Source organism: Pristiophorus japonicus, chromosome 30 (genome assembly GCF_044704955.1).
Source record: "Pristiophorus japonicus isolate sPriJap1 chromosome 30, sPriJap1.hap1, whole genome shotgun sequence".
NCBI classification, from domain to species: domain Eukaryota; kingdom Metazoa; phylum Chordata; class Chondrichthyes; family Pristiophoridae; genus Pristiophorus; species Pristiophorus japonicus.
The window spans coordinates 1,034,639-1,062,458 of record NC_092006.1 but is presented as its reverse complement, the minus strand read 5'-3'; the positions used below and the strand labels follow the sequence as shown (position 1 = coordinate 1,062,458).

Below are 27,820 nucleotides of genomic sequence, written 5' to 3'. Positions count from 1 at the left end.
GTGAACCTGTGGAATTCTCTACCACAGAAAGTTGTTGAGGCCAATTCACCAAATATATTCAAAAAGGAGTTAGATGAAGTCCTTACTACTAGGGGGATCAAGGGGTATGGCGAGAAAGCAGGAATGGGGTACTGAAGTTGCATGTTCAGCCATGAACTCATTGAATGGCGGTGCAGGCTCGAAGGGCCGAATGGCCTACTCCTGCATCTATTTTCTATGTTTCTATGCTCTCTGTCTCCCTCCTCCGTGCGCTCTCTCTCCCTCCCCCGCGCTCTCTCTCTCCCACCCCCGCACTCTCTTTCTCTCTCTCCCTCCCCCGCACTCTCTTTCTCTCTCCCTCCCCCGCACTCTCTTTCTCTCTCTCTCACTCCCCCACGCTCTCTTTCTCTCACTCCCCCAGCGCTCTCTCTCTCCCCCCCGCGCTCTCCCTCTCTCTCCCCAGCGCGCTCTCTCTCTCTCCCCCCGCGCTCTCTCTCTCTCCCCCCGCGCTCTCTCTCTCTCCCCCTCCCCCCGCGCTCTCTCTCCCCCTCCCCCCGCGCTCTCTCTCCCCCTCCCCCCGCGTTCTCTCTCTCCCTCCCCCCACGCTCTCTCTCTCCCCCTTGCGCTCTCTCTCTCTCCCTCCCGCGCTCTCTCTCTCTCCCCCCCGCGCTCTCTCTCTCTCCTCCGCGCGCTCTCTCTCTCTCCCCCCCGCGCTCTCTCTCTCTCTCTCCTCCGCGCTCTGTCTCTCTTCCCCCCACGCTCTCTCTCCCCGCGCTCTCTCTCCACCACGCACTCTCTCTTTCCCCGTGAGCTCTCCCCATGCTCCCTCTTCCCCAGCGCGCTCTCTCCCCCCCGCGTGCGCTCACTCTCTCCCTCCATGCTCTCTCTGCCGCGCTCTCTCTCTCCCCCGCGCTCTCTCTCTCCCCCTCCCCCCGCGCTCTCTCTCCCCCTCCCCCCGCGCTCTCTCTCCCCCTCCCCCCGCGCTCTCTCTCCCCCTCCCCCCGCGCTCTCTCTCCCCCTCCCCCCGCGCTCTCTCTCCCCCTCCCCCCGCGCTCTCTCTCCCCCTCCCCCCGCGCTCTCTCTCCCCCTCCCCCCGCGCTCTCTCTCCCCCTCCCCCCGCGCTCTCTCTCCCCCTCCCCCCGCGCTCTCTCTCCCCCTCCCCCCGCGCTCTCTCTCCCCCTCCCCCCGCGCTCTCTCTCCCCCTCCCCCCGCGCTCTCTCTCCCCCTCCCCCCGCGCTCTCTCTCCCCCTCCCCCCGCGCTCTCTCTCCCCCTCCCCCCGCGCTCTGTCTCCCCCTCCCCCCGCGCTCTGTCTCCCCATCCCTCTCTCGCTCTGTCTCTCTCCCTCTCGCTCCCCCTGCGCTCTGTCTCTCTTCCCCCCACGCTCTCTCTCTTCCCCCGTGTCCTCTCTCCCCATGCTCTCTCTTCCCCAGCGCGCTCTCCCCCCCCCACGTGCGCTCTCTCTCTCCCTCCATGCTCTCTCCGCCGCGCTCTCTCTGCCCGCCCCCCGCTTTCTCTCCCCTTGCGCTCTCTCTCTCCCCCGACGTTCTCTCTACCCTTTCCCCCCCCCCCGCCCCGCGCTCTCTTTCTCTCTGCCCATGCTCTCCCTCGGGCTCTCTCTCACCCCACGCTTTCTCTCTCTCCCTCACGCTCTCTCTCTCCTTCCGCTCTCTCTTTCCCCCTGCGCTCTCTCTCTCTCTTCCCCACGCTCTCTCTCTTCCCCCGCGCTCACTCTCTTCCCCCGCGCTCACTCTCTTCCCCCGCGCTCACTCTCTTCCCCCGCGCTCACTCTCTTCCCCCGCGCTCACTCTCTTCCCCCGCGCTCACTCTCTTCCCCCGCGCTCACTCTCTTCCCCCGCGCTCTCTCTCTCTCCCCCCATGCTCTCTCTTCCTATGCTCTCTCTCCCCCAGCGCACTCTCTCCCTCCCCCCGTGCGCACTCTCTCTCTCCTCATGCGCGCTCTCTCCCCCCGGAGCTGTCTCTCCACCACGTGCTCTCTCTCTCCCTCTCTTCCCCCGTGTTCCCTCTCCCCATGCTCTCTCTCCATGCTCTCTCTTCCCCCTGCGCTCTCGCTCCCTCCTCCTGCACGTGCTCTCTCTCTCTCTTCCCATGCTCTCTCTCCCCCAGCGCTCTCTCTCCCTCCCCCCGCGCGCGCTCTCTCTCTCCATCCATGCTCTCTCTCTGTCCCCGCTCTCTCTCTCTCTCTCTCCCATGCTCTCTCTCTCTCCCATGCTCTCTCTCTTTCCCGCGCTCTCTTTCTGTCCCGTGCTCTCTATCCCGCGCTCTCTCTCCCCCTGCTCTCTCTCCCCTTGCACTCTCTCTCTCCCTCCACGCGCTCTCTTTCTCCCCCGATGCTCTCTCTGGCCCCTGCGCTCTCTTTCCCTCCGCCCAGGCTCTCCTTCGGGCTCTCTCTCCCCACGCGTTCTCTCTCCCCGGGCCTTCTCCCTCTTCCCCGTGCTCTCTCTTCCCCCACGTTCTCTCTCTCCCCCAGGCCTTCTCCATCTCCCCTTCGCGCTCTCTCTCCCCCCCCACTCCACACCCTCTCTCGCCCCCCCCACACCCTCTCCAACACCGCCCCCGCGTGCTCTCATATGTTGCCTCTCTGTCTTTAGGATACTCCGTGTAGTCCAGGTGAACGTCTCAGTTGAGTTCAGTCCAGCCTCCATCAACATGCTGCAGCGAAACTGCCAGAGAAATGGCAAAGAAGTCACCTGCGTTACGGCCATGGTCTGCTTCACAGCAAGGGCTAAATCACCTGGACTCAGCAACAGCACTCTGGGTAAGTGTCCTTCACACAGGAGGCCTCTTCTCCAACAATCAACAAGGCAGCTTGGGTCATGGATCCTTCAAACATGGAATCCTCCATTCACCTCCCTCTAAACAGGGGGTCTCAGCATCAGCCTTTGTTCCTCTGCTTCCTCAGGAGCTACAAATTAACCCCCTTCAACCTGTCTGTAATGTATGCACCTGCCAATATGCTCAGTGTTGACTGTGCAAGGCTGCAGCCCCTATTACATTATTTGAAGGGGCTGCTCCTCAAATTCTGGCTGCACTTCAGTCCCATGCTCCTGATCTTTGGGCACCCTGTGCGGAGGGGAACGGGCAGGTTGGAAGGCTTCCTCTTGGGCCTGCTCCTGGGCCTGGCCAAGGAGGCCATCAGCCGGTCCAGGCAGCGGGCGGTCGAGGGGCACGTTCAGCCTGACTGCCTGCCTCTCTTCCGCGGTTACATCCGGGCCAGGGTGTCCCTGGAGATGGCGCACACGGTGTCCACCGGTACGCTCGCGGCCTTCCGCGAGAGGTGGGCGCCGGAGGGACTGGAGTGCATCATCACCCCCGGCAACCAAATTTTAAATTGATTTTAATGTCTAAAACTTAATTTGTTTATTGTGCCGGTTTTAGTGCCCCCCCACCTTTTAGCCAGGGGGCACTTGTATAATTTGTGTTTTTAGTGCCCCCCAAAAAAAACAAGGGGGCACTTGTTTGAAAGTATTTGGAGTGCCCCCCCCCCCAACCTCCACCTTTAATCAGGGGGCACTTGATTTAACGATTTAATTGTCTTCAACTAAAATTGTTGTGGATCTGTTGAGTTGGGAGGGGCTTAGCCAGTCATGTAATGTTCACAAGACTCCATAAAACCCCGGCCAGTTGGGTTCAGGGGACAGGTGGTTGTGAGCCTGATGGATGAACTGGTAATGTGTAGTGTGATTGTTAAACCTTTCTTACGCAAAGAACCCATGAAGCAAATGCATTACACCGTCCATTAGATTCCCGTCTGTAACTCACTCCCGGGTATCTGTTATTGTATATATAAACCCCCGAACCCCTCGATTAGATTCCAGCCTGTAACTCACTCCCGGGTATCTGTTATTCTATATATAAACCCCCGAGCCCCTCGATTAGATTCCAGCCTGTAACTCACTCCCGGGTATCCGTTATTCTATATATAAACCTCCTGAACCCCTCGATTGGATTCCAGCCTGTAACTCACTCCCAGGTATTTGTTATTCTCTATATAAATCCCCCGAACCCCTCGATTAGATTCCAGCCTGTAACTCACTCCCGGGTATCTGTTATTCTATATATAACCCCCCGAACCCCTCGATTAGATTCCAGCCTGTAACTCACTCCCGGGTATCTGTTATTCTATATATAAGCCTCCTGAACCCCTCGATTGGATTCCAGCCTGTAACTCACTCCCGGGTATCTGTTATTCTATATATAAACCCCCCGAACCCCACGATTAGATTCCAGCCTGTAACTCACTCCCGGGTATCTGTTGTTCTATATTTCAACCCTCCGAACCCCTCGATTAGATTCCAGCCTGTAACTCACTCCCGGGGTATCTGTTATTCTATATATGAACCCCACGATGAGATCCCAGCCTGTAACTCACTCCCGGGGTATCTGTTATTCTATATATAAACCCCCCGAACCCCACGATTAGATTCCAGCCCGTAACTCACTCCCGGGGTATCTGTTATTCTATATATGAACCCCCTGAACCCCTCGATTAGATTCCAGCCTGTAACTCACTCCCGGGAATCTGTTATTCTATATATAAACCCCCCGAACCCCTCGATTAGATTCCAGCCTGTAACTCACTCCCGGGTATCTGTTGTTCTATATATAAACCCCCGAACCCCTCGATTAGATTCCAGCCTGTAACTCACTCCCGGGTATCTGTTATTCTATATATAAACCCCCGAACCTCTCGATTAGATTCCAGCCTGTAACTCACTCCTGGGTATCTGTTATTCTATATATAAACCCCCCGAACCCCTCGATTAGATTCCAGCCTGTAACTCACTCCCGGGTATCTGTTATTCTATATATAAACCCCCCGAACCCCTCGATTAGATTCCAGCTTGTAATACTGTATATTAAATACTGGATGGTACAGCACAATGCCAGTACCGTTCTGATTTTTATTAACAGATGTAGCCAATCAGAAATATCCAACAATAGTTCATGAAGCGTGCTATTCTCCTGATTGGGAAGCACAGGTGAATGGGTGTGGGTGGAAGCGCAGGACGCTCTGCGCTTGGAAAGAATAGCAGAAAAGGCAAGGCCAGTCAGGAATTAGTGGTTAGGTGAGCCCAGCACGCTCTGTGAATTAGAGGGAGGAGGGCCAACTGAGGGAGGTGAAGAGCTCCACAGGGTTGAGGTCCTGGGAGAGGATTAGGAGAAAGTGCGATGAGTTTTCACTTCACTGTCGGGAGGAGGAGCAGAGAGTTGGACAGCACCTGAGGAGCCAAGTTTGTGAGTACCAGCAGCACAGACCAAAGGTAGTGCATGTGTGACCCAGAAACACCAGCTCCTGGCGAGTGTCTGCTGCTCTGGCGGAGGTGAAGCTGCGTTTCATTCCTTTCCCTCACTTCTGTGCATAGTTGGTGCAGGTTCCAACCAAGCTCTGCTTGTTATGACTATAAATGTTTATTAAACTGTGACATTACTAGAAGCCTTTCATTGCTCTGTTTGATGTTCCAACCCTCAGATCTGCTTTATAACATCCTGTTGGATGAGAAGAAGTTTGCTCCCAGAGCCCTGTTTGATGAAGGTGACCAAAGGCAGACACAGAATGTTATCCGCATCGTGATCGGTGGCATTGAATGTCACAAGCTTCAATTCCATGTCATTGTAAGTATGAGAGGGAGGCAACATGTGGCTCAACCACCTTACAGTAGAAATGGCACTGGGCTTGAGCCTGGTACCGTATGTGCAGTGTATGTACTGTGTGTGTGTGTCGTATAGTACATACTTTGTGACACACACAGTACAAAGGCAGACATTGATGCGGAGATCCAACACCGCCTCCAGTGCGCCAGCGCAATCTTCGACCACCTGCGGAAAAGAGTGTTTGAAGACCAGGCCCTCAAATCTACCACCAAGCTCATGGTGTACAGGGCTGTAGTAATACCCGCCCTCCTGTATGGGTCTGAAGCATGGACAATGTACAGAAGGCACCTCAAGTCGCTGGAAATATATCACCAACGATGTCTCCGCAAGATCCTGCAAATCCCCTGGGAGGACAGACGCACCAACATCAGGGTCCTTGACTAGGCCAACATCCCCAGCATTGAAGCACTGACCACACTCGATCAGCTTCGCTGGGCAGGCCACACAGTCCGCATGCCAGATACGAGACTCCCTGAGCAAATGCTTTATGCGGAGCTCCTTCATGGTAAACGAGCCAAAGGTGGGCAGCGGAAACGTTACAAGGACACCCTCAAAGCCTCCCTGGTAAAGTGTGACATCACCACTGACACCTGGGAGACCCTGGCCGCAGACCGCCCGAGGTGGAGAAAGTGTATCCGGGAGGGCGCTGAGCTGTTCGAGTCTCAACGCCGAGAGCGTGAAGAGGCCAGGCGCAGGCAGCAGAAGGAGCACCCGGCAAACCAGCCCCACCCACCCCTTCCCCCAACGACTGTCTGTCCCACCTGTAACAGGGTCTGTGGCTCTTGTATCAGACTGTTCAGCCATCAAAGAACTCAGTTTGGGAGTGGAAGTAAGTCTTCCTCGATTCCGAGGGACTGCCTATGATGATGATGATGATGACGTCAGTGCAGCTCCTGTACGTGCAGTTTGTACAGTGTAAGTGCTGTGTGAGTGTGACTGTGAGTGCAGCTCCTGTACACACAGTGTATGTACTGTGTGAGTGTCAGTGCAGCTCCTGTACACACAGTGTATGTACTGTGTGTGTGTCAGTGCAGCTCCTGTACACACAGTGTATGTACTGTGTGTGTGTCAGTGCAGCTCCTGTACACAGTGTATGTACTGTGTGTGTGTCAGTGCAGCTCCTGTACACACAGTGTATGTACTGTGTGAGTGTCAGTGCAGCTCCTGTACACACAGTGTATGTACTGTGTGTGTGTCAGTGCAGCTCCTGTACACACAGTGTATGTACTGTGTGTGTGTCAGTGCAGCTCCTGTACACAGTGTATGTACTGTGTGTGTGTCAGTGCAGCTCCTGTACACACAGTGTATGTACTGTGTGAGTGTCAGTGCAGCTCCTGTACACACAGTGTATGTACTGTGTGAGTGTCAGTGCAGCTCCTGTACACACAGTGTATGTACTGTGTGTGTGTCAGTGCAGCTCCTGTACACAGTGTATGTACTGTGTGTGTGTCAGTGCAGCTCCTGTACACAGTGTATGTACTGTGTGAGTGTGTGTGTCAGTGCATAAGAACATAAGAACATAAGAATTAGGAACAGGAGTAGGCCATCTAGCCCCTCGAGCCTGCTCCACCATTCAAAAAGATCATGGCTGATCTGGCCGTGGACTCAGCTCCACTTACCAGCCCTCTTCCCCATAACCCTTAATTCCCTTATTGATTAAAAATCTATATATCTGTGATTTGAATACATTCAATGAGCTAGCCTCAACTGCTTCCTTGGGCAGAGAGTTCCACAGATTCACAACCCTCTGGGAGAAGAAATTCCTTCTCAACTCGGTTTTAAATTGGCTCCCCCGTATTTTGAGGCTGTGCCCCCTAGTTCTAGTCTCCCTGACCAGTGGAAACAACCTCTCTGCCTCTATCTTGTCCATCCCTTTCATTATTTTAAATGTTTCTATAAGATCACCCCTCATCCTTCTGAACTCCAACGAGTAAAGACCCAGTCTCCTCAATCTATCATCATAAGGTAAACCCCTCATCTCCGGAATCAGCCTAGTGAATCGTCTCTGTACCCCCTCCAAAGCCAGTATATCCTTCCTTAAGTAAGGTGACCAAAACTGCACACAGTACTCCAGATGCGGCCTCACCAATACCCTATATAGTTGCAGCAGGACCTCCCTGCTTTTGTACTCCATCCCTCTCGCAATGAAGGCCAACATCCCATTCGCCTTCCTGATTACCTGCTGCACCTGCAAACTAACTTTTTGGGATTCATGCACAAGGACCCCCAGGTCCCTCTGCACCGCAGTATGTTGTAATTTCTCCCCATTCAAATAGTATTCCCTTTTACTGTTTTTTTTCCAAGGTGGATGACCTCACATTTTCCGACATTGTATTCCATCTGCCAAACCTTAGCCCATTTGCTTAACCTATCTAAATCTCTTTGCAGCCTCTCTGTGTCCTCTACACAACCCGCTTTCCCACTAATCTTTGTGTCATCTGCAAATTTTGTTACACTACACTCTGTCTCCTCTTCCAGGTCATCTATGTATATTGTAAACAGTTGTGGTCCCAGCACTGATCCCTGTGGCACACCACTAACCACCGATTTCCAACCCGAAAAGGACCCATTTATCCCGACTCTCTGCTTTCTGTTAGCCAGCCAATTCTCGATCCATGCTAATACATTTCCTCTGACTCCGCGTACCTTTATCTTCTGCAGTAACCTTTTGTGTAGCACCTTATCGAATGCCTTTTGGAAATCTAAATACACCACATCCATCGGTACACCTCTATCCACCATGCTCGTTATATCCTCAAAGAATTCCAGTAAATTAGTTAAACATGATTTCCCCTTCATGAATCCATGTTGCGTCTGCTTGATTGCACTATTCCTATCTAGATGTCCCGCTATTTCTTCCTTAATGATAGCTTAGAGATAGTGCAGCTCCTGTACACAGTGTATGTACTGTGTGAGTGTGTGTCAGTGCAGCTCCTGTACACAGTGTATGTACTGTGTATGTGTGTCAGTGCAGCTCCTGTACACAGTGTATGTACTGTGTGAGTGTGTGTCAGTGCAGCTCCTGTACACAGTGTATGTACTGTGTGTGTGTCAGTGCAGCTCCTGTGCACAGTGTATGTACTGTGTGTGTGTCAGTGCAGCTCCTGTACACAGTGTATGTACTGTGTGAGTGTGTGTCAGTGCAGCTCCTGTGCACATTTATGTGCTGTGTGAGTGTACAGTGTACGTACAGTGTATGTGCTGCATGATATGAAGCTGCCTCTGTAAAATCTCCTGTGCCGATCCTGGAATTATTTGAAAGGCAGTGTTTGAGGGCTTTGCTCTGGGCTGTACCTGACCTGGGTTTGTTGGATGCCTGAAGTCGCAAGTGGTCCACTCCCTGCACCGGCATCGCTTACCTTGATGAGCACTTTGAACGTTTCTCTGACCAGTTTCTGCCACAGTACAGATGTGTACGTGTGTAAAATGAGTGACTGTCGCTGCTGTGAGGTACAGACACTTTCCCCGCCGGACCCGTAGACTCTGAGATGTTTTGTGGTCCTGTGTCTAACATCGTGTGATTGTTCTGACGCAGGATACGGCCGACTACATCCGGGCCATTGGATTCACCTTGCACTTCAGTCTGGCAGAGCTGCCATCGGGGCCGGTTCTGGATGACGGTTGTGTGACTACAGTTAGAAGCTGGGTAAGTCTCTGCTCCACTAGTCTCGCTAACCTGGGCCGTCACTAACCTGTTGTGGGCCGTCACTAACCTGTTGTTGTGGACCGTCACTAACCTGTTGTTGTGGGCTGTCACTAACCTGTTGTTGTGGGCCGTCACTAACCTGTTGTTGTGGGCCGTCTCTAACCTGTTGTTGTGGACCGTCACTAACCTGTTGTTGTGGGCCGTCTCTAACCTGTTGTTGTGGACCGTCACTAACCTGTTGTTGTGGGCCGTCACTAACCTGTTGTTGTGGACTGTCACTAACCTGTTGTTGTGGGCCGTCACTAACCTGTTGTTGTGGACTGTCACTAACCTGTTGTTGTGGACCGTCACTAACCTGTTGTGGACCGTCACTAACCTGTTGTTGTGGACTGTCACTAACCTGTTGTTGTGGGCCGTCACTAACCTGTTGTTGTGGGCCGTCACTAACCTGTTGTTGTGGACCGTCACTAACCTGTTGTGGGCCGTCACTAACCTGTTGTGGACCGTCACTAACCTGTTGTTGTGGACCGTCACTAACCTGTTGTGGACCGTCACTAACCTGTTGTGGGCCGTCACTAACCTGTTGTGGGCCGTCACTAACCTGTTGTTGTGGGCCGTCACTAACCTGTTGTGGGCCGTCACTAACCTGTTGTTGTGGGCCGTCACTAACCTGTTGTTGTGGACCGTCACTAACCTGTTGTTGTGGGCCGTCACTAACCTGTTGTTGTGGGCCGTCACTAACCTGTTGTGGGCCGTCACTAACCTGTTGTGGGCCGTCACTAACCTGTTGTTGTGGGCCGTCACTAACCTGTTGTTGTGGACCGTCACTAACCTGTTGTTGTGGACCGTCACTAACCTGTTGTTGTGGACCGTCACTAACCTGTTGTTGTGGGCCGTCACTAACCTGTTGTGGGCCGTCACTAACCTGTTGTTGTGGGCCGTCACTAACCTGTTGTGGGCCGTCACTAACCTGTTGTTGTGGGCCGTCACTAACCTGTTGTGGGCCGTCACTAACCTGTTGTTGTGGACCGTCACTAACCTGTTGTTGTGGGCCGTCACTAACCTGTTGTTGTGGACCGTCACTAACCTGTTGTTGTGGACCGTCACTAACCTGTTGTTGTGGACCGTCACTAACCTGTTGTTGTGGGCCGTCACTAACCTGTTGTGGGCCATCACTAACCTGTTGTTGTGGGCCGTCACTAACCTGTTGTTGTGGGCCGTCACTAACCTGTTGTTGTGGACCGTCACTAACCTGTTGTTGTGGGCCGTCACTAACCTGTTGTTGTGGACCGTCACTAACCTGTTGTTGTGGGCCGTCACTAACCTGTTGTTGTGGGCCGTCACTAACCTGTTGTTGTGGGCCGTCACTAACCTGTTGTTGTGGACCGTCACTAACCTGTTGTTGTGGGCCGTCACTAACCTGTTGTTGTGGACCGTCACTAACCTGTTGTGGACCGTCACTAACCTGTTGTGGACCGTCACTAACCTGTTGTGGACCGTCACTAACCTGTTGTGGGCCGTCACTAACCTGTTGTTGTGGGCCGTCACTAACCTGTTGTGGACCGTCACTAACCTGTTGTGGGCCGTCACTAACCTGTTGTTGTGGGCCGTCACTAACCTGTTGTTGTGGACCGTCACTAACCTGTTGTGGACCGTCACTAACCTGTTGTTGTGGGCCGTCACTAACCTGTTGTTGTGGACCGTCACTAACCTGTTGTGGACCGTCACTAACCTGTTGTTGTGGGCCGTCACTAACCTGTTGTGGACCGTCACTAACCTGTTGTTGTGGGCCGTCACTAACCTGTTGTTGTGGACCGTCACTAACCTGTTGTTGTGGGCCGTCACTAACCTGTTGTTGTGGACCGTCACTAACCTGTTGTGGGCCGTCACTAACCTGTTGTTGTGGACCGTCACTAACCTGTTGTTGTGGGCCGTCACTAACCTGTTGTTGTGGGCCGTCACTAACCTGTTGTTGTGGGCCGTCACTAACCTGTTGTTGTGGACCGTCACTAACCTGTTGTTGTGGGCCGTCACTAACCTGTTGTTGTGGACCGTCACTAACCTGTTGTGGGCCGTCACTAACCTGTTGTGGGCCGTCACTAACCTGTTGTTGTGGGCCGTCACTAACCTGTTGTTGTGGACCGTCACTAACCTGTTGTTGTGGACCGTCACTAACCTGTTGTTGTGGGCCGTCACTAACCTGTTGTTGTGGACCGTCACTAACCTGTTGTTGTGGGCCGTCACTAACCTGTTGTTGTGGACCGTCACTAACCTGTTGTTGTGGGCCGTCACTAACCTGTTGTTGTGGACCGTCACTAACCTGTTGTTGTGGACCGTCACTAACCTGTTGTTGTGGGCCGTCACTAACCTGTTGTTGTGGGCCGTCACTAACCTGTTGTTGTGGACCGTCACTAACCTGTTGTGGACCGTCACTAACCTGTTGTTGTGGACCGTCACTAACCTGTTGTGGACCGTCACTAACCTGTTGTTGTGGACCGTCACTAACCTGTTGTTGTGGGCCGTCACTAACCTGTTGTTGTGGACCGTCACTAACCTGTTGTTGTGGGCCGTCACTAACCTGTTGTTGTGGGCCGTCACTAACCTGTTGTTGTGGACCGTCACTAACCTGTTGTTGTGGACCGTCACTAACCTGTTGTTGTGGACCGTCACTAACCTGTTGTTGTGGACCGTCACTAACCTGTTGTTGTGGACCGTCACTAACCTGTTGTTGTGGACCGTCACTAACCTGTTGTTGTGGACCGTCATTAACCTGTTGTTGTGGACCGTCACTAACCTGTTGTTGTGGACCGTCACTAACCTGTTGTTGTGGACCGTCACTAACCTGTTGTGGACCGTCACTAACCTGTTGTTGTGGACCGTCACTAACCTGTTGTTGTGGACAGTCACTAACCTGTTGTGGACCGTCACTAACCTGTTGTTGTGGGCCGTCACTAACCTGTTGTTGTGGGCCGTCACTAACCTGTTGTTGTGGACCGTCACTAACCTGTTGTTGTGGACCGTCACTAACCTGTTGTTGTGGGCCGTCACTAACCTGTTGTTGTGGGCCGTCACTAACCTGTTGTGGACCGTCACTAACCTGTTGTTGTGGACCGTCACTAACCTGTTGTGGACCGTCACTAACCTGTTGTTGTGGGCCGTCACTAACCTGTTGTTGTGGGCCGTCACTAACCTGTTGTTGTGGACCGTCACTAACCTGTTGTTGTGGGCCGTCACTAACCTGTTGTTGTGGGCCGTCACTAACCTGTTGTTGTGGACCGTCACTAACCTGTTGTTGTGGGCTGTCACTAACCTGTTGTTGTGGACCGTCACTAACCTGTTGTTGTGGACCGTCACTAACCTGTTGTGGACCGTCACTAACCTGTTGTTGTGGGCCGTCACTAACCTGTTGTTGTGGACCGTCACTAACCTGTTGTGGGCTGTCACTAACCTGTTGTTGTGGGCCGTCACTAACCTGTTGTTGTGGACCGTCACTAACCTGTTGTTGTGGGCCGTCACTAACCTGTTGTTGTGGGCCGTCACTAACCTGTTGTTGTGGACCGTCACTAACCTGTTGTTGTGGGCCGTCACTAACCTGTTGTTGTGGACCGTCACTAACCTGTTGTTGTGGACCGTCACTAACCTGTTGTTGTGGGCCGTCACTAACCTGTTGTGGGCCGTCACTAACCTGTTGTTGTGGGCCGTCACTAACCTGTTGTGGGCCGTCACTAACCTGTTGTTGTGGGCCGTCACTAACCTGTTGTTGTGGGCCGTCACTAACCTGTTGTTGTGGACCGTCACTAACCTGTTGTTGTGGACTGTCACTAACCTGTTGTTGTGGGCCGTCACTAACCTGTTGTTGTGGACCGTCACTAACCTGTTGTTGTGGGCCGTCACTAACCTGTTGTTGTGGACCGTCACTAACCTGTTGTTGTGGACCGTCACTAACCTGTTGTTGTGGGCCGTCACTAACCTGTTGTTGTGGGCCGTCACTAACCTGTTGTTGTGGACCGTCACTAACCTGTTGTGGACCGTCACTAACCTGTTGTTGTGGACTGTCACTAACCTGTTGTTGTGGACCGTCACTAACCTGTTGTTGTGGACCGTCACTAACCTGTTGTGGACCGTCACTAACCTGTTGTTGTGGGCCGTCACTAACCTGTTGTGGACCGTCACTAACCTGTTGTTGTGGACCGTCACTAACCTGTTGTTGTGGGCCGTCACTAACCTGTTGTTGTGGACCGTCACTAACCTGTTGTTGTGGACCGTCACTAACCTGTTGTGGACCGTCACTAACCTGTTGTTGTGGACCGTCACTAACCTGTTGTGGACCGTCACTAACCTGTTGTTGTGGGCCGTCACTAACCTGTTGTTGTGGGCCGTCACTAACCTGTTGTGGACCGTCACTAACCTGTTGTTGTGGACCGTCACTAACCTGTTGTTGTGGGCCGTCACTAACCTGTTGTGGACCGTCACTAACCTGTTGTGGACCGTCACTAACCTGTTGTTGTGGACCGTCACTAACCTGTTGTGGGCCGTCACTAACCTGTTGTTGTGGACCGTCACTAACCTGTTGTGGGCCATCACTAACCTGTTGTTGTGGGCCGTCTCTAACCTGTTGTTGTGGACCGTCACTAACCTGTTGTTGTGGGCCGTCACTAACCTGTTGTTGTGGACCGTCACTAACCTGTTGTTGTGGACCGTCACTAACCTGTTGTTGTGGGCCGTCACTAACCTGTTGTTGTGGACCGTCACTAACCTGTTGTTGTGGGCCGTCACTAACCTGTTGTTGTGGACCGTCACTAACCTGTTGTTGTGGGTTGTCACTAACCTGTTGTGGGCCGTCACTAACCTGTTGTTGTGGACCGTCACTAACCTGTTGTTGTGGGCCGTCACTAACCTGTTGTTGTGGGCCGTCACTAACCTGTTGTTGTGGGCCGTCACTAACCTGTTGTTGTGGACTGTCACTAACCTGTTGTTGTGGACCGTCACTAACCTGTTGTTGTGGGCCGTCACTAACCTGTTGTTGTGGGCCGTCACTAACCTGTTGTGGGCCGTCACTAACCTGTTGTTGTGGGCCGTCACTAACCTGTTGTTGTGGGCCGTCACTAACCTGTTGTTGTGGGCCGTCACTAACCTGTTGTTGTGGGTTGTCACTAACCTGTTGTGGGTTGTCACTAACCTGTTGTTGTGGACCGTCACTAACCTGTTGTTGTGGGTTGTCACTAACCTGTTGTTGTGGGCCGTCACTAACCTGTTGTTGTGGGCCGTCACTAACCTGTTGTTGTGGGTTGTCACTAACCTGTTGTTGTGGACCGTCACTAACCTGTTGTTGTGGGCCGTCACTAACCTGTTGTGGGCTGTCACTAACCTGTTGTGGACCGTCACTAACCTGTTGTTGTGGGCCGTCACTAACCTGTTGTGGGCTGTCACTAACCTGTTGTGGGCCGTCACTAACCTGTTGTTGTGGACCGTCACTAACCTGTTGTTGTGGGCCGTCACTAACCTGTTGTTGTGGGTTGTCACTAACCTGTTGTTGTGGACCGTCACTAACCTGTTGTTGTGGGCCGTCACTAACCTGTTGTGGGCTGTCACTAACCTGTTGTGGACCGTCACTAACCTGTTGTGGGCTGTCACTAACCTGTTGTGGACCGTCACTAACCTGTTGTGGGCTGTCACTAACCTGTTGTGGACCGTCACTAACCTGTTGTGGACCGTCACTAACCTGTTGTGGGCTGTCACTAACCTGTTGTGGACCGTCACTAACCTGTTGTTGTGGACCGTCACTAACCTGTTGTTGTGGGCCGTCACTAACCTGTTGTTGTGGACCGTCACTAACCTGTTGTTGTGGACCGTCACTAACCTGTTGTGGACCGTCACTAACCTGTTGTGGACCGTCACTAACCTGTTGTTGTGGGCCGTCACTAACCTGTTGTTGTGGACCGTCACTAACCTGTTGTTGTGGGCCGTCACTAACCTGTTGTGGGCTGTCACTAACCTGTTGTGGACCGTCACTAACCTGTTGTGGGCTGTCATTAACCTGTTGTGGGCTGTCATTAACCTGTTGTGGGCTGTCATTAACCTGTTGTTGTGAAGTCCGCTGATACATTTTTCTATTCATTTTCACACTTTTAGATTCCCTTCTTCAAAGACTGTGGGGACGATGATGAGTGTTTGACGGATCTCACACTTCACGCACGCCTCAATATTGCTGGATCAAGGCAAGAAAATAAGACTTATCGCGGTTGTCAATTGTTGGTGCTGGAATCATATTGTTAACAATCGAGCCGCTGAATATCACAGTTAACTAACACTACAAGTTACCATTTTCTCTCCTGATGCCTGGATTACAGGTTTGACAGATATCAGCTGTCCACCAATACCTCACTGAAATGGCTAAACTTCATGTGTGAGTTGTGACAAGAATGTCAGGCAGCTATTTAACCACGTGGGGCACGCAGCTAGCTGGATCCTGTTCTTGCCTTTTGTCCAGAACTGCCTAGTTTCCAGCAGGGGTTCGTGGAGAGTGATCAGGAGCAGGGAACAGGGCTGATAACCCTCTCAGGCCTACGGATACTGAGCCTGATACAGACGCTCACTGAGCACGGACCCGGGAATCAGTCCCCAAAACCTTCCTGTATTTATCCATCGGTCTGGCAGTTAAAATTATAATCTTTATTTCAGACAGAGTCCTTACATTGTCAGGAACAGTCGGCAGAGGGTATCAGCAACAGTGCTGCTGGAGAACAGGAGAGAAAATGCCTACAACACCAGCCTCAACATCACCTTTTCCAGAAACCTGCTCTTCACCAGTCTCCTCGTGAGGGTAAAAAATATTTCATTTTCTCTTTCCAACTTCCTTTTCAGGGTTTGCATCTCGCACACATCATTAGCTTCACTTTCGGTAGATTAATCAGGCAGATGCTGTCATTTCCAGGACAGTTATACCAACCTACCCTTGTACCCTACTGATGGCCAACTGTACCCCACTGGTGGCCAACTGTACCCCCGTACCCCACTGATGGCCAACTGTACCCCCGTACCCCACTGATGGCCAACTGTATCCCCGTACCCCACTGATGGCCAACTATACTCCACTGATGGCCAATCTACTCCCATATCCCACTGATGGCCAACTATACCCCACTGATGGCCAATCTACTCCCATACCCCACTGATGGCCAACTGTACCCCACTGATGGCCAATCTACTCCCATACCCCACTGATGGCCAACTGTACCCCACTGATGGCCAACTGTACCCCCGTACCTCACTGATGGCCAACTGTACCCCCATACCCCGCTGATGGCCATCTGTACCCCGCTGATGGCCAACTGTACCCCACTGATGGCCAATCTACCCCCATACCCCACTGATGGCCGACTGTACCCCACTGATGGCCAATCTACCCCCATACCCCACTAATGGCCAACTGTACCCCACTGATGGCCAACTGTACCCCGCTGATGGCCAACTGTACCCCATTCATGGTCAACTGTATCCCACTGATGGCCAACTGTATCCCACTGATGGCCAACTGTACCCCATCCATGGCCAATTGTACCCCATTGATGGCCAACCTGCCCCCATACCCCACTGATGGCCAACTATACTCCTCTGATGGCCAACTGTAAACATAGAAACATAGAAAAATAGGTGCAGGAGTAGGCCATTCGGCCCTTCGAGCTTGCACCACCATTCAATAAGATCATGGCTGATCATTCCTTCAGTACCCCCTTCCTGCTTTCTCTCCATACCCCTTGATCCCTTTAACTGTAAGAGCCATATCTAACTCCATCTTGAATATATCCAGTGAATTGGCATCAACAACTCTCTGCGGCAGGGAATTCTACAGGTTAACAACTCTCTGAGTGAAGAAGTTTCTCCTCATCTCAGTCCTAAATGGCCTACCCCTTATCCTAAGACTATATCCCCTGGTTCTGGACTTCCCCAACATCGGGAACATTCTTCCCGCATCTATCCTGTCCAGTCCCGTCAGAATCTTATATGTTTCCATGAGATCCCCTCTCATCCTTCTAAACTCCAGTGAATAAAGGCCCAGTTGATCCAGTCTCTCCTCATATGACAGCCCAGCCATCCCTTCTCATTACACATCACCCAGTCTAGAGTGGCCAGCTCCCTGGTTGGTTCCTTGACATATTGGTCTAGAAAGCCATCCCTAATACACTCCAGGAAATCCTCCTCCACCGCATTGTTACCAGTTAGGTTAGCCCAATCAATGTGTAGATTAAAGTTGCCCATGATAACTGCTGTACCTTTATTGCACACATCCCTTATTTCTTGCTTGATGCTGTCCCCAAACTCACTACTACTATTTGGTGGTCTGTACACAACACCCACGAGCGTTTTCAGCCCTTTGGTTTTCCGCAACTCCACCCATACCGATTCCACATCATCCAGGCTAATGTCCTTCCTTACAATTGCATTGATTTCATCTTTAACCAGCAATGCCACCCCGCCTCCTTTTCCTCTCTGTCTATCCTTCCTAAATGCTGAATACCTTTGGGTGTTGAGTTCCCAGCCTTGGCCCCCCTGGAGCCATGTCTCCGTGATGCCAATCACATCGTTTCCGTAAACTGCTATCTGCGCAGTTAATTCATCCACTTTATTCCGAATACTCCTTGCATTGAGGCACAGAGCCTTCAAGCTTGTTTTTTTAAACACACTTTGCCCCTTTAGAATTTTGCTATAATGTGGCCCTTTTTGTTTTTTGCCTTGGGTTTCTCTGCCCTCCCCTTTTACTATTCTCCTTTCTATATTTTGCTTCTGCCTCCTTTTTATTTCCCTCTGTCTCCCTGTATAGGTTCCTATCCCCCTGCCATGTTAGTTTAACCCCTCCCCAACAGCACAAGCAAACACTCCCCCTAGGACATTAGTTCTGGTCCTGCCCAGGTGTAGACCGTCCGGTTTGTACTGGTCCCACCTCCCCCAGAACCGGTTCCAATGTCCCAGTAATTTGAATCGCTCCCTTCTGCAAACCACTGATGGCCAACTGTACCCCACTGATGGTCAACTGAACCCCTGTACCCCACTAATAGCCAAAACCCCTGTCCTGTCAGACTGCATATCTGACATCTACTCGTGGATAAGCCAGAGTTTCTTCCCGTTCAACACCAGGCAAACCAAGGCCATCTTATTGGGCTCCAGCCAAATACTGTGTAACCTAGCTCCTGACTATCACCCTTTTCAGCTGAGGCAGAACCTCAGTGTGCAGCTCCTGCCCTGTCCCACCCTCAGCCACACTGCATGCCCCATATTGTATCATCGTCAACGCGGTATCATTTCACCTCGACAACACTTTCTGCCTTCACCCCATTCCACCTCCCACACCAATGCTTTTGTTATCTCAAGCTGTGATTTCTGGAATGCTCTCCTAGCCAGCCTCCTGACACCTCGCAATACAAACTCTGATTGAGAATGTTTGGGACAGTGTAGAGGGAGCTTTACTCTGTATCTAAACCCCTGTACCTGCCCTGAGAGTGTTTGATGGGACAGTGTTGAGCGAGCTTTACTCTGTATCTAACCTCATGCTGTATCTGCCCTGGGAGTGTTTGATGGGACAGTGTAGAGGGAGCTTTACTCTGTATCTAACCTCATGCTGTATCTGCCCTGGGAGTGTTTGATGGGACAGTGTAGAGGGAGCTTTACTCTGTATCTAACCCCGTGCTGTACCTGCCCTGGGAGTGTTTGATGGGACAGTGTAGAGGGAGCTTTACTCTGTATCTAACCCCGTGCTGTACCTGCCCTGGGAGTGTTTGATGGGACAGTGTAGAGGGAGCTTTACTCTGTATCTAACCCCCTGTACCTGCCCTGGGAGTGTTTGATGGGACAGTGTAGAGGGAGCTTTACTCTGTATCTAACCCCCTGTACCTGCCCTGGGAGTGTTTGATGGGACAGTGTAGAGGGAGCTTTACTTGGTATCTAACCCCCTGTACCTGCCCTGGGAGTGTTTGATGGGACAGTGTAGAGGGAGCGTTACTCTGTATCTAACCCCCTGTACCTGCCCTGGGAGTGTTTGATGGGACAGTGTAGAGGGAGCGTTACTCTGTATCTAACCCCCTGTACCTGCCCTGGGAGTGTTTGATGGGGCAGTGTAGAGGGAGCGTTACTCTAGGCCCGAATGTGGTGGCCTTACCACCCACTGTCGCTGGCTGGCGCCGAGTTTTTTGGGCAGTCTCCTCTCGGTGACAGTTTCCTCAAGCCCTCCCGCCGGTGGGAGGGGAGGACCGCTGGGAATCGCCTGCTGACGGCCGCTAGCGCGCAAGTGACCTCACGCTCGCCGAGCTGCCATTTTGGTGCGGGCGGGAGTCGACGGCAGCAGGGGGAAGGACCGCTGCGTGAACCTCTGAGAGTGTTTGAAGGAGCCCTATTTCCTGCAGTTCATTGTGATCTTTATTATTCTCAGGATGATGCACAAAATAAGATTGAATGCCTGGTGTTATCACCGCACCACAGAATCTGCAACGTGAGTTTTCCCGTCTTCAGATCATTGATGCAGGTATGTCTTTCAGGAGCGCAGTACACAACCAACACACACACACACGCACACAGTGACATAGGCTGTGCTTGATAGGATAGCGGGAGAAGGGTTAACATCCCCTCCCACCTCCTCCATTGGACACGTGCTGCTCCATGTGCCTCTGGCCCTCCGTACAGCCCATCAGTTCCGGGATATTGCCTGAGCTGGAACTCGTGCTGGTCTCGCTCCTTCTCTTGCTCGCCAGCAAACTGTGGATAGGGTTTACTACCTGGAGATGGGGTTAACCCATCCTCCATGCAACAAGTGAAAGGGTCAACTAAAACACAACTGTGTAACGCAATGAATGCTCCAGTCGCTTTCTCCAATATTTTGTCGGGAAGTGCTGGCTTTCCCTTGGAGTCTCAGTGAGTAATAGCTGTAGTACCTTAACTCCCCCATGATCAGTCAGTAACAGGGCCTTAACTCCCCCTTGGTCAGTCAGTAACAGGGCCTTAACTCCCCCTTGGTCAGTCAGTAACAGGGCCTTAACTCCCCCATGATCAGTCAGTAACAGGGCCTTAACTCCCCCTTGGTCAGTCAGTAAGAGGGCCTTAACTCCCCCTTAGTCAGTCAGTAACAGGGCCTTAACTCCCCCTTGGTCAGTCAGTAACAGGGCCTTAACTCCCCCTTGGTCAGTCAGTAACAGGGCCTTAACTTCCCCTTGGTCAGTCAGTAACAGGGCCTTAACTCCCCCATGATCAGTCAGTAACAGGGCCTTAACTCCCCCTTGATCAGTCAGTAACAGGGCCTTAACTCCACCATGATCAGTCAGTAACAGGGCCTTAACTCCCCCATGATCAGTCAGTAACAGGGCCTTAACTCCCCCTTGGTCAGTCAGTAACAGGGCCTTAACTCCCCCTTGATCAATCAGTAACAGGGCCTTAAGCCCATCGTAGTCAGTGAGTAACAGGGCCTTAACTCCCCCATGATCAGTCAGTAACAGGGCCTTAACTCCCCCTTGGTCAGTCAGTAACAGGGCCTTAACTCCCCCTTGGTCAGTCAGTAACAGTGTCTTAAGCCCATCGTAGTCAGTGAGTAACAGTGTCTTAAATCCATCGTAGTCAGTGAGTAACAGGGCCTTAAACCCATTGTAGTCAGTGAGTAACAGTGTCTTAAACCCATCGTAGTCAGTGAGTAACAGTGTCTTAAACCTACCATAGTCAGTGAGTAACAGGGCCTTAACTCCCCCTTGGTCAGTCAGTAACAGTGTCTTAAGCCCATCGTAGTCAGTGAGTAACAGTGTCTTAAATCCATCGTAGTCAGTGAGTAACAGGGCCTTAAACCCATTGTAGTCAGTGAGTAACAGTATCTTAAACCCATCGTAGTCAGTCAGTAACAGGGCCTTAAACCCATCGTCGTCAGTGAGTAACCGTGCCTTAATCCCATCGTAGTCAGTGAGTAACAGGGTCTTAAACCCATCGTAGTCAGTGAGTAACAGGGCCTTAATCCCATCGTAGTCAGTCAGTAACAGGGTCTTAAACCCATCGTAGTCAGTGAGTAACCGTGCCTTAAATACATCGTAGTCAGTGAGTAACAGTGTCTTAATCCCATCATAGTCAGTCAGTAACAGGGTCTTAAACCCATCGTAGTCAGTGAGTAACCGTGCCTTAATCCCATCGTAGTCAGTCAGTAACATGGCCTTAATCCCATCGTAGTCAGTCAGTAACAGGGTCTTAAACCCATCGTAGTCAGTGAGTAACCGTGCCTTAAATCCATCGTGGTCAGTGAGTAACAGTGTCTTAATCCCATCATAGTCAGTGAGTAACAGTGTCTTAATCCCATCGTAGTCAGTCAGTAACAGGGTCTTAAACCCATCGTAGTCAGAGTAACAGGGCCTTAAATTCATCGTAGTCAGTGAGTAACAGTGTCTTAAACCCACTGTAGTCAGTGAGTAACATGGCCTTAAATACATCATAGTCAGTGAGCAACAATGTCTTAAAATCATCGTAGTCAGTGAGTAACATGGCCTTAAACCCATCGTAGTCAGTGAGTAACAGTGTCTTAAATCCATCATAGTCAGTGAGTAACATGGCCTTAAATCCATCGTAGTCAGTGAATAACAGTGTCTTAAATCCACCGTAGTCAGTGAGTAACAGGGCCTTAAACCCATCGTAGTCAGTGAGTAACAGTGTCTTAAATCCATCGTAGTCAGTGAGTAACATGGCCTTAAACCCATCGTAGTCAGTGAGTAACAGGGTCTTAAACCCATCGTAGTCAGTGAGTTACAGGGCCTTAAACCCATCGTAGTCAGTGAGTAACAGTGTCTTAAATCCATTGTAGTCAGTGAGTAACAGTGTCTTAAATCCATCGTAGTCAGTGAATAACAGTGTCTTAAATCCATCGTAGTCAGTGAGTAACAGGGCCTTAAACCATCGTAGTCAGTAACAGGGCCTTAAATACATCGTAGTCAGTGAGTAACAGGGCCTTAAACCATCGTAGTCAGTAACAGTGTCTTAAATCCATCGTAGTCAGTGAGTAACAGGGCCTTAAATCCATCCATAAATCAATTGTTAATATTAAATCGTTGATTGGTAGCTTTTTGTTAACCAAAGATATTAAGGAATATGGGCGGATATACGGAGTTAGGTCACAGATTAGCCGTGATCTCATTGAATGGTGGAGCAGGCTCGAGGGGTCGAATGGCCTACACTTGTGCCTATGTTCCTATTACCCGTTAAATGAGGCGTTTTATTTTTCACGTAGGTGTCCTTCCGGCTGGAGTTTGAGTTCCGTTGTTCGCTCCTGTTGGATGAAGTGGAGCTACTCATCAGTGCCACCAGGTCAGAGGGCACAGAGCCCATCGTGTCTCATTGCCTTCTCCATTACCTCTCACACGAGCTTCGGGTCTCCTTCCTCCACAAGTTGAGGGCTGTAAGGCAAGCGAGGTTAGATGGTGTCGACCGACGTTAAGCTCATCCAAAGCTCGGCTTCCTCCGTGTCCTAACTCACAACAAGTCCCGTTCACCCATCACCCCCTGTGATCGCTGACCTACATTGGCTCCCGGTCCGACAACGCCTCGATTTAAAAATCTTTGTTTTCAAATCCCTCCATGGCCTCGCCCCTGCCTATCTCTCTAACCTCCTCCAGCCCTACACCCCTCCCTATCTCTGTAACCTCCTCCAGCCCCTACACCCCTCCCTATCTCTGTAACCTCCTCCAGCCCCTACATCCTTCCCAATCTCTGTAACCTCCTCCAACCCTACACCCATCCCTATCTCTGTAACCTCCTCCAGCCCCTACATCCTTCCCAATCTCTGTAACCTCCTCCAACCCTACACCCATCCCTATCTCTGTAACCTCCTCCAGCCCCTACACCCCTCCCTATCTCTGTAACCTCCTCCAGCTCCTACATCCTTCCCAATCTCTGTAACCTCCTCCAACCCTACACCCATCCCTATCTCTGTAACCTCCTCCAGCCCCTACACCCCTCCCTATCTCTGTAACCTCCTCCAGCCCTACACCCCTCCCTATCTCTGTAACCCCCTCCAGCCCCTACACCCCTCCCTATCTCTGTAACCTCCTCCAGCCCCTACACCCATCCCTATCTCTGTAACCTCCTCCAGCTCCTACACCCCTCCCTATCTCTGTAACCTCCTCCAGCTCCTACACCCTTCCCTATCTCTGTAACCTCCTCCAGCCCCTACACCCCTCCCTATCTCTGTAACCTCCTCCAGCTCCTACATCCTTCCCTATCTCTCTAACCTCCTCCAGCCCCTACACCCCTCCCTATCTCTGTAACCCCTCCAGCCCCTACAGCCCTCCCTATCTCTGTAACTTCCTCCAACCCAACACCCCTCCCTATCTCTGTAACCTCCTCCAGCTCCTACACCCTTCCCTATCTCTGTAACCTGCTCCAGCCCCTACACCCCTCCCTATCTCTGTAAACTCCTCCAGCTCCTACACCCTTCCCTATCTCTGTAACCCCCTCCAGCCCCTACAGCCCTCCCTATCTCTGTAACCCACTCCAGCCCCTACAGCCCTCCCTATCTCTGTAACCTCCCCCAGCCTCTTTCCCATCCCCCAATTTCCATCGCTCCACCATCGGTGGCCGTGCCTTCAGCTGCCTGGGCCCCAAGCTCTGGAACTCCCTCTCTTAACCTCTCCGCCTCTCTCTCCTCCTTTAAGACGCTCCTAAACCCTACCCCTTTACCAGTTCCGATATTATGTGGCTCGGTGTCAGATTTAGTGATGCTCCTGTGAAGTGCCCTGCGACGTTTTAAAACGTTAAAGGCACGATATAAATGTGAGTTGTTGATCATGGGTCCTGATACTGCCATGCTGGATCAAGCCTCAGTATTGTGACTAAGGTTGGTGCGCGGGTTACTATGAAGGTGAGGGATTTGTTATCTGTGTTGTCCCATACCTCACCCCCATATTCCCCCTTCTCTCTCCCTCTCCTGCAGCAACTGCCTGAGGCTCTCAGTCTGACTGTAGGGAGACGTGTCGAAGTCACTCAGTCTGACTGTAGGGAGACGTGTCGAAGTCTCTCAGTCTGACTGTAGGGCGACGTGTCGAAGTGACTCAGTCTGACTGTAGGGAGATGTGTCGAAGTCTCAGTCTGACTGTAGGGAGACGTGTCGAAGTCTCTCAGTCTGACTGTAGGGAGATGTGTTGAAGCCTCTCAGTCTGACTGTAGGGAGACGTGCCGAAGTCTCTCACTCTGACTGTAGGGAGACGTGCCAAAGTCTCTCAGTCTGACTGTAGGGAGACGTGTCGAAGTCTCTCGGTCTGACTGTAGGGAGACGTGTCGAAGTCTCTCGGTCTGACTGTAGCGAGACGTGTCGAAGTCTCTCAGTCTGACTGTAAGGAGACGTGTTCAGTCTGACTGTAGGGAGACGTGTCGAAGTCTCTCAGTCTGACTGTAGGGAGACGTGTCGAAGTCTCTCGGTCTGACTGTAGGGAGTCGTGCCGAAGTCTCTCGGTCTGACTGTAGGGAGACGTGTCGAAGTCTCTCGGTCTGACTGTAGGGAGACGTGTCGAAGTCTCTCAGTCTGACTGTAGGGAGACGTGTCGAAGTCTCTCAGTCTGACTGTAGGGAGACGTGTCGAAGTCTCAGTCTGATTGTAGGGAGACGTGTCGAAGTCTCTCAGTCTGACTGTAGGGAGACGTGTCGAAGTCTCAGTCTGACTGTAGGGAGACGTGTTGAAGCCTCTCAGTCTGACTGTAGGGAGACGTGTCGAAGTCTCAGTCTGACTGTAGGGAGACGTGTTGAAGCCTCTCAGTCTGACTGTAGGGAGAAGTGTTGAAGCCTCTCAGTCTGACTGTAGGGAGACATGTCGAAGCCTCTCAGTCTGACTGTAGGGAGACGTGTCGAAGTCTCTCAGTCTGACTGTAGGGAGACGTGTCGAAGTCTCTCGGTCTGACTGTAGGGAGACGTGTTGAAGCCTCTCAGTCTGACTGTAGGGAGACGTGTTGAAGCCTCTCAGTCTGACTGTAGGGAGACGTGTTGAAGCCTCTCAGTCTGACTGTAGGGAGACGTGTTGAAGCCTCTCAGTCTGACTGTAGGGAGACGTGTCGAAGTCTCAGTCTGACTGTAGGGAGACGTGTCGAAGTCTCTCAGTCTGACTGTAGGGAGACGTGTCGAAGTCTCTCAGTCTGACTGTAGGGAGACGTGTCGAAGTCTCTCAGTCTGACTGTAGGGAGACGTGTCGAAGTCTCAGTCTGACTGTAGGGAGACGTGTCGAAGTCTCTCAGTCTGACTGTAGGGAGACGTGTCGAAGTCTCTCAGTCTGACTGTAGGGAGACGTGTTGAAGCCTCTCAGTCTGACTGTAGGGAGACGTGTCGAAGTCTCTCAGTCTGATTGTAGGGAGACGTGTCGAAGCCTCTCGGTCTGACTGTAGGGAGACGTGTTGAAGCCTCTCAGTCTGACTGTAGGGAGATGTGTCGAAGTCTCAGTCTGACTGTAGGGAGACGTGTCGAAGTCTCTCAGTCTGACTGTAGGGAGACGTGTTGAAGCCTCTCAGTCTGACTGTAGGGAGACGTGTCGAAGTCTCTCAGTCTGACTGTAGGGAGACGTGTCGCAGTCTCTCGGTCTGACTGTAGGGAGACGTGTCGAAGTCTCTCAGTCTGACTGTAGGGAGACGTGTCGAAGTCTCAGTCTGACTGTAGGGAGACGTGTTGAAGCCTCTCAGTCTGACTGTAGGGAGACGTGTCGAAGCCTCTCAGTCTGACTGTAGGGAGACGTGTCGAAGTCTCTCAGTCTGACTGTAGGGAGACGTGTTGAAGTCTCTCAGTCTGACTGTAGGGAGACGTGTCGAAGTCTCTCAGTCTGACTGTAGGGAGACGTGTCGAAGTCTCTCAGTCTGACTGTAGGGAGACATGTTGAAGCCTCTCAGTCTGACTGTAGGGAGACATGTTGAAGCCTCTCAGTCTGACTGTAGGGAGACGTGTCGAAGTCTCTCAGTCTGACTGTAGGGAGACGTGTTGAAGTCTCTCAGTCTGACTGTAGGGAGACGTGTCGAAGTCTCTCAGTCTGACTTTGCTCTTTGTCACCCTCCCTTCTGTCCCTTTGATGGAAGCTCTTGGTCACTGCATTCTGCCCCAGCACCTCGCTCCACCCCAAAGAGCCTGCTTTGAGGCGAGTGGCAGGGTATGAGGGGAGGGACACACACTGGGTTTGACTTGGGGGTCCGGCTCCTGTCGGTGGGGTTCACTGCGTCCATTGTACTGCAATCTTTTCCTTCTTGCAGTGACAGCGCCGAGATGAATGAGACGCTTCACGATAATGCGGTCCACATTTGGGCTGCAGTCCAGTACGAAGCAGATCTTCTCCTCACCAGGTGAGCGATACCCAATCTCCACACACACTGACACTTCAGCAAGACACAAGGGTCAAGCAGTTTACATTTGGGGAGAGGAGACTACTGGGTGCTTTGACAGGGATGTTTAATATTATGAAGGGAAAGGACAGAGTCGATAGAAATAGACTGTTTGCAGTGATGAAGGGGGTCTAGAATAAGGGGACTAATATGTAAGATTAAATGCTTGATTTCGGACAAAGAGCAGGAGGGTTGAGAGTCTGAGCAATACACTACCAGATTAGTGACTGAAGCAGAGACCTTAGTAACATTGAAGAATGAGTTAGATGGGGGATTAAAGGAAAGGGGGATAACGGGATATGGGATTAGGATCCTGCTCGTGGAGAATAAACACCAGCACGGACCGGTTGGGCCTGTTTCGGTGATCTTGGGGTGTAATTCTGATCTGAGAGTGCAGGAAGTCGTGAACAGAAGGTTTAAGATGTCCCATCGGATTGTGCTGCCATTCCTCGGAATATAATTATTACTATTATGAACACGGCTGCGTCTGAGGCCATTGGTAAAACCAGTTGCTTTCTCCCGGCAGTGAATCCAATCTCCAGCGATACGAGGTGCAGCCAGCCACAGAGTCAGTGCCTGAAGAAATTCACCCAGAGTTCAAGCACACCTTTAAGGTAGGGCCGGCCGATGCTGACCCAATCCTTGCACTGTGTGAATGGCGAAGGCTGAACTAATCCTTGCTGCGTTTCCGATTTACTTCTGTTGCTGGTGACTGAGAGACAGTGTGTGTGTGGTGATGCTCCCCTGACACTGAGTTACGCTGCAGGGAGGAGAATGAGAGGGGTTGGGAAGTAATCCCTGATCATTCCGTCCCCTCCTATAGCCCCACCCGCCCCCTCTCTGCTCCATCTGCCAATGCTCTGGGAATCACACGCCGGGACCCATCACCCATCACTGTAACCGCAAGTGAGATTGCTGTGTGTGCTCTGTGGGTGTGTGCTGTGTGTGTATGTGGTCTGTGTATGAGAGAGTGCGAGTGTGTGAGAGAGTGAGTGTTGTGAGTGTGAGAGTGTGTGTGTGTGTGTGGTGTGAGTGTGTATGGTGTTGACAATAAAGCTACACAGATCCCCAATCCTCGGCTCAGTGAGTGAATATATCACCCTGTGCGATGCCTTGAGCTCCAGGAATGTCCCTGGTTTGAGCTGTGGCAGCTGATCACAGCCA

The 27,820-nt window shown here is 51.9% G+C and overlaps 1 protein-coding gene across 2 annotated transcripts in view; it reads left to right on the top strand.

Moving 5' to 3' along the window:
* Window positions 1–27,820, top strand: part of itga10 (integrin, alpha 10) — a 170,462-nt gene that overhangs the window by 111,842 nt on the left and 30,800 nt on the right. For both annotated transcript variants that reach the window (XM_070868514.1, XM_070868515.1), the window contains exons 16-24: window positions 2,590–2,756; window positions 5,472–5,614; window positions 9,189–9,299; window positions 15,432–15,517; window positions 15,981–16,122; window positions 19,723–19,815; window positions 22,540–22,616; window positions 26,528–26,617; window positions 27,183–27,270. In XM_070868514.1, the coding sequence (XP_070724615.1) occupies window positions 2,590–2,756; window positions 5,472–5,614; window positions 9,189–9,299; window positions 15,432–15,517; window positions 15,981–16,122; window positions 19,723–19,815; window positions 22,540–22,616; window positions 26,528–26,617; window positions 27,183–27,270 (997 nt within the window). The remainder of the gene's footprint in view (window positions 1–2,589; window positions 2,757–5,471; window positions 5,615–9,188; window positions 9,300–15,431; window positions 15,518–15,980; window positions 16,123–19,722; window positions 19,816–22,539; window positions 22,617–26,527; window positions 26,618–27,182; window positions 27,271–27,820) is intronic.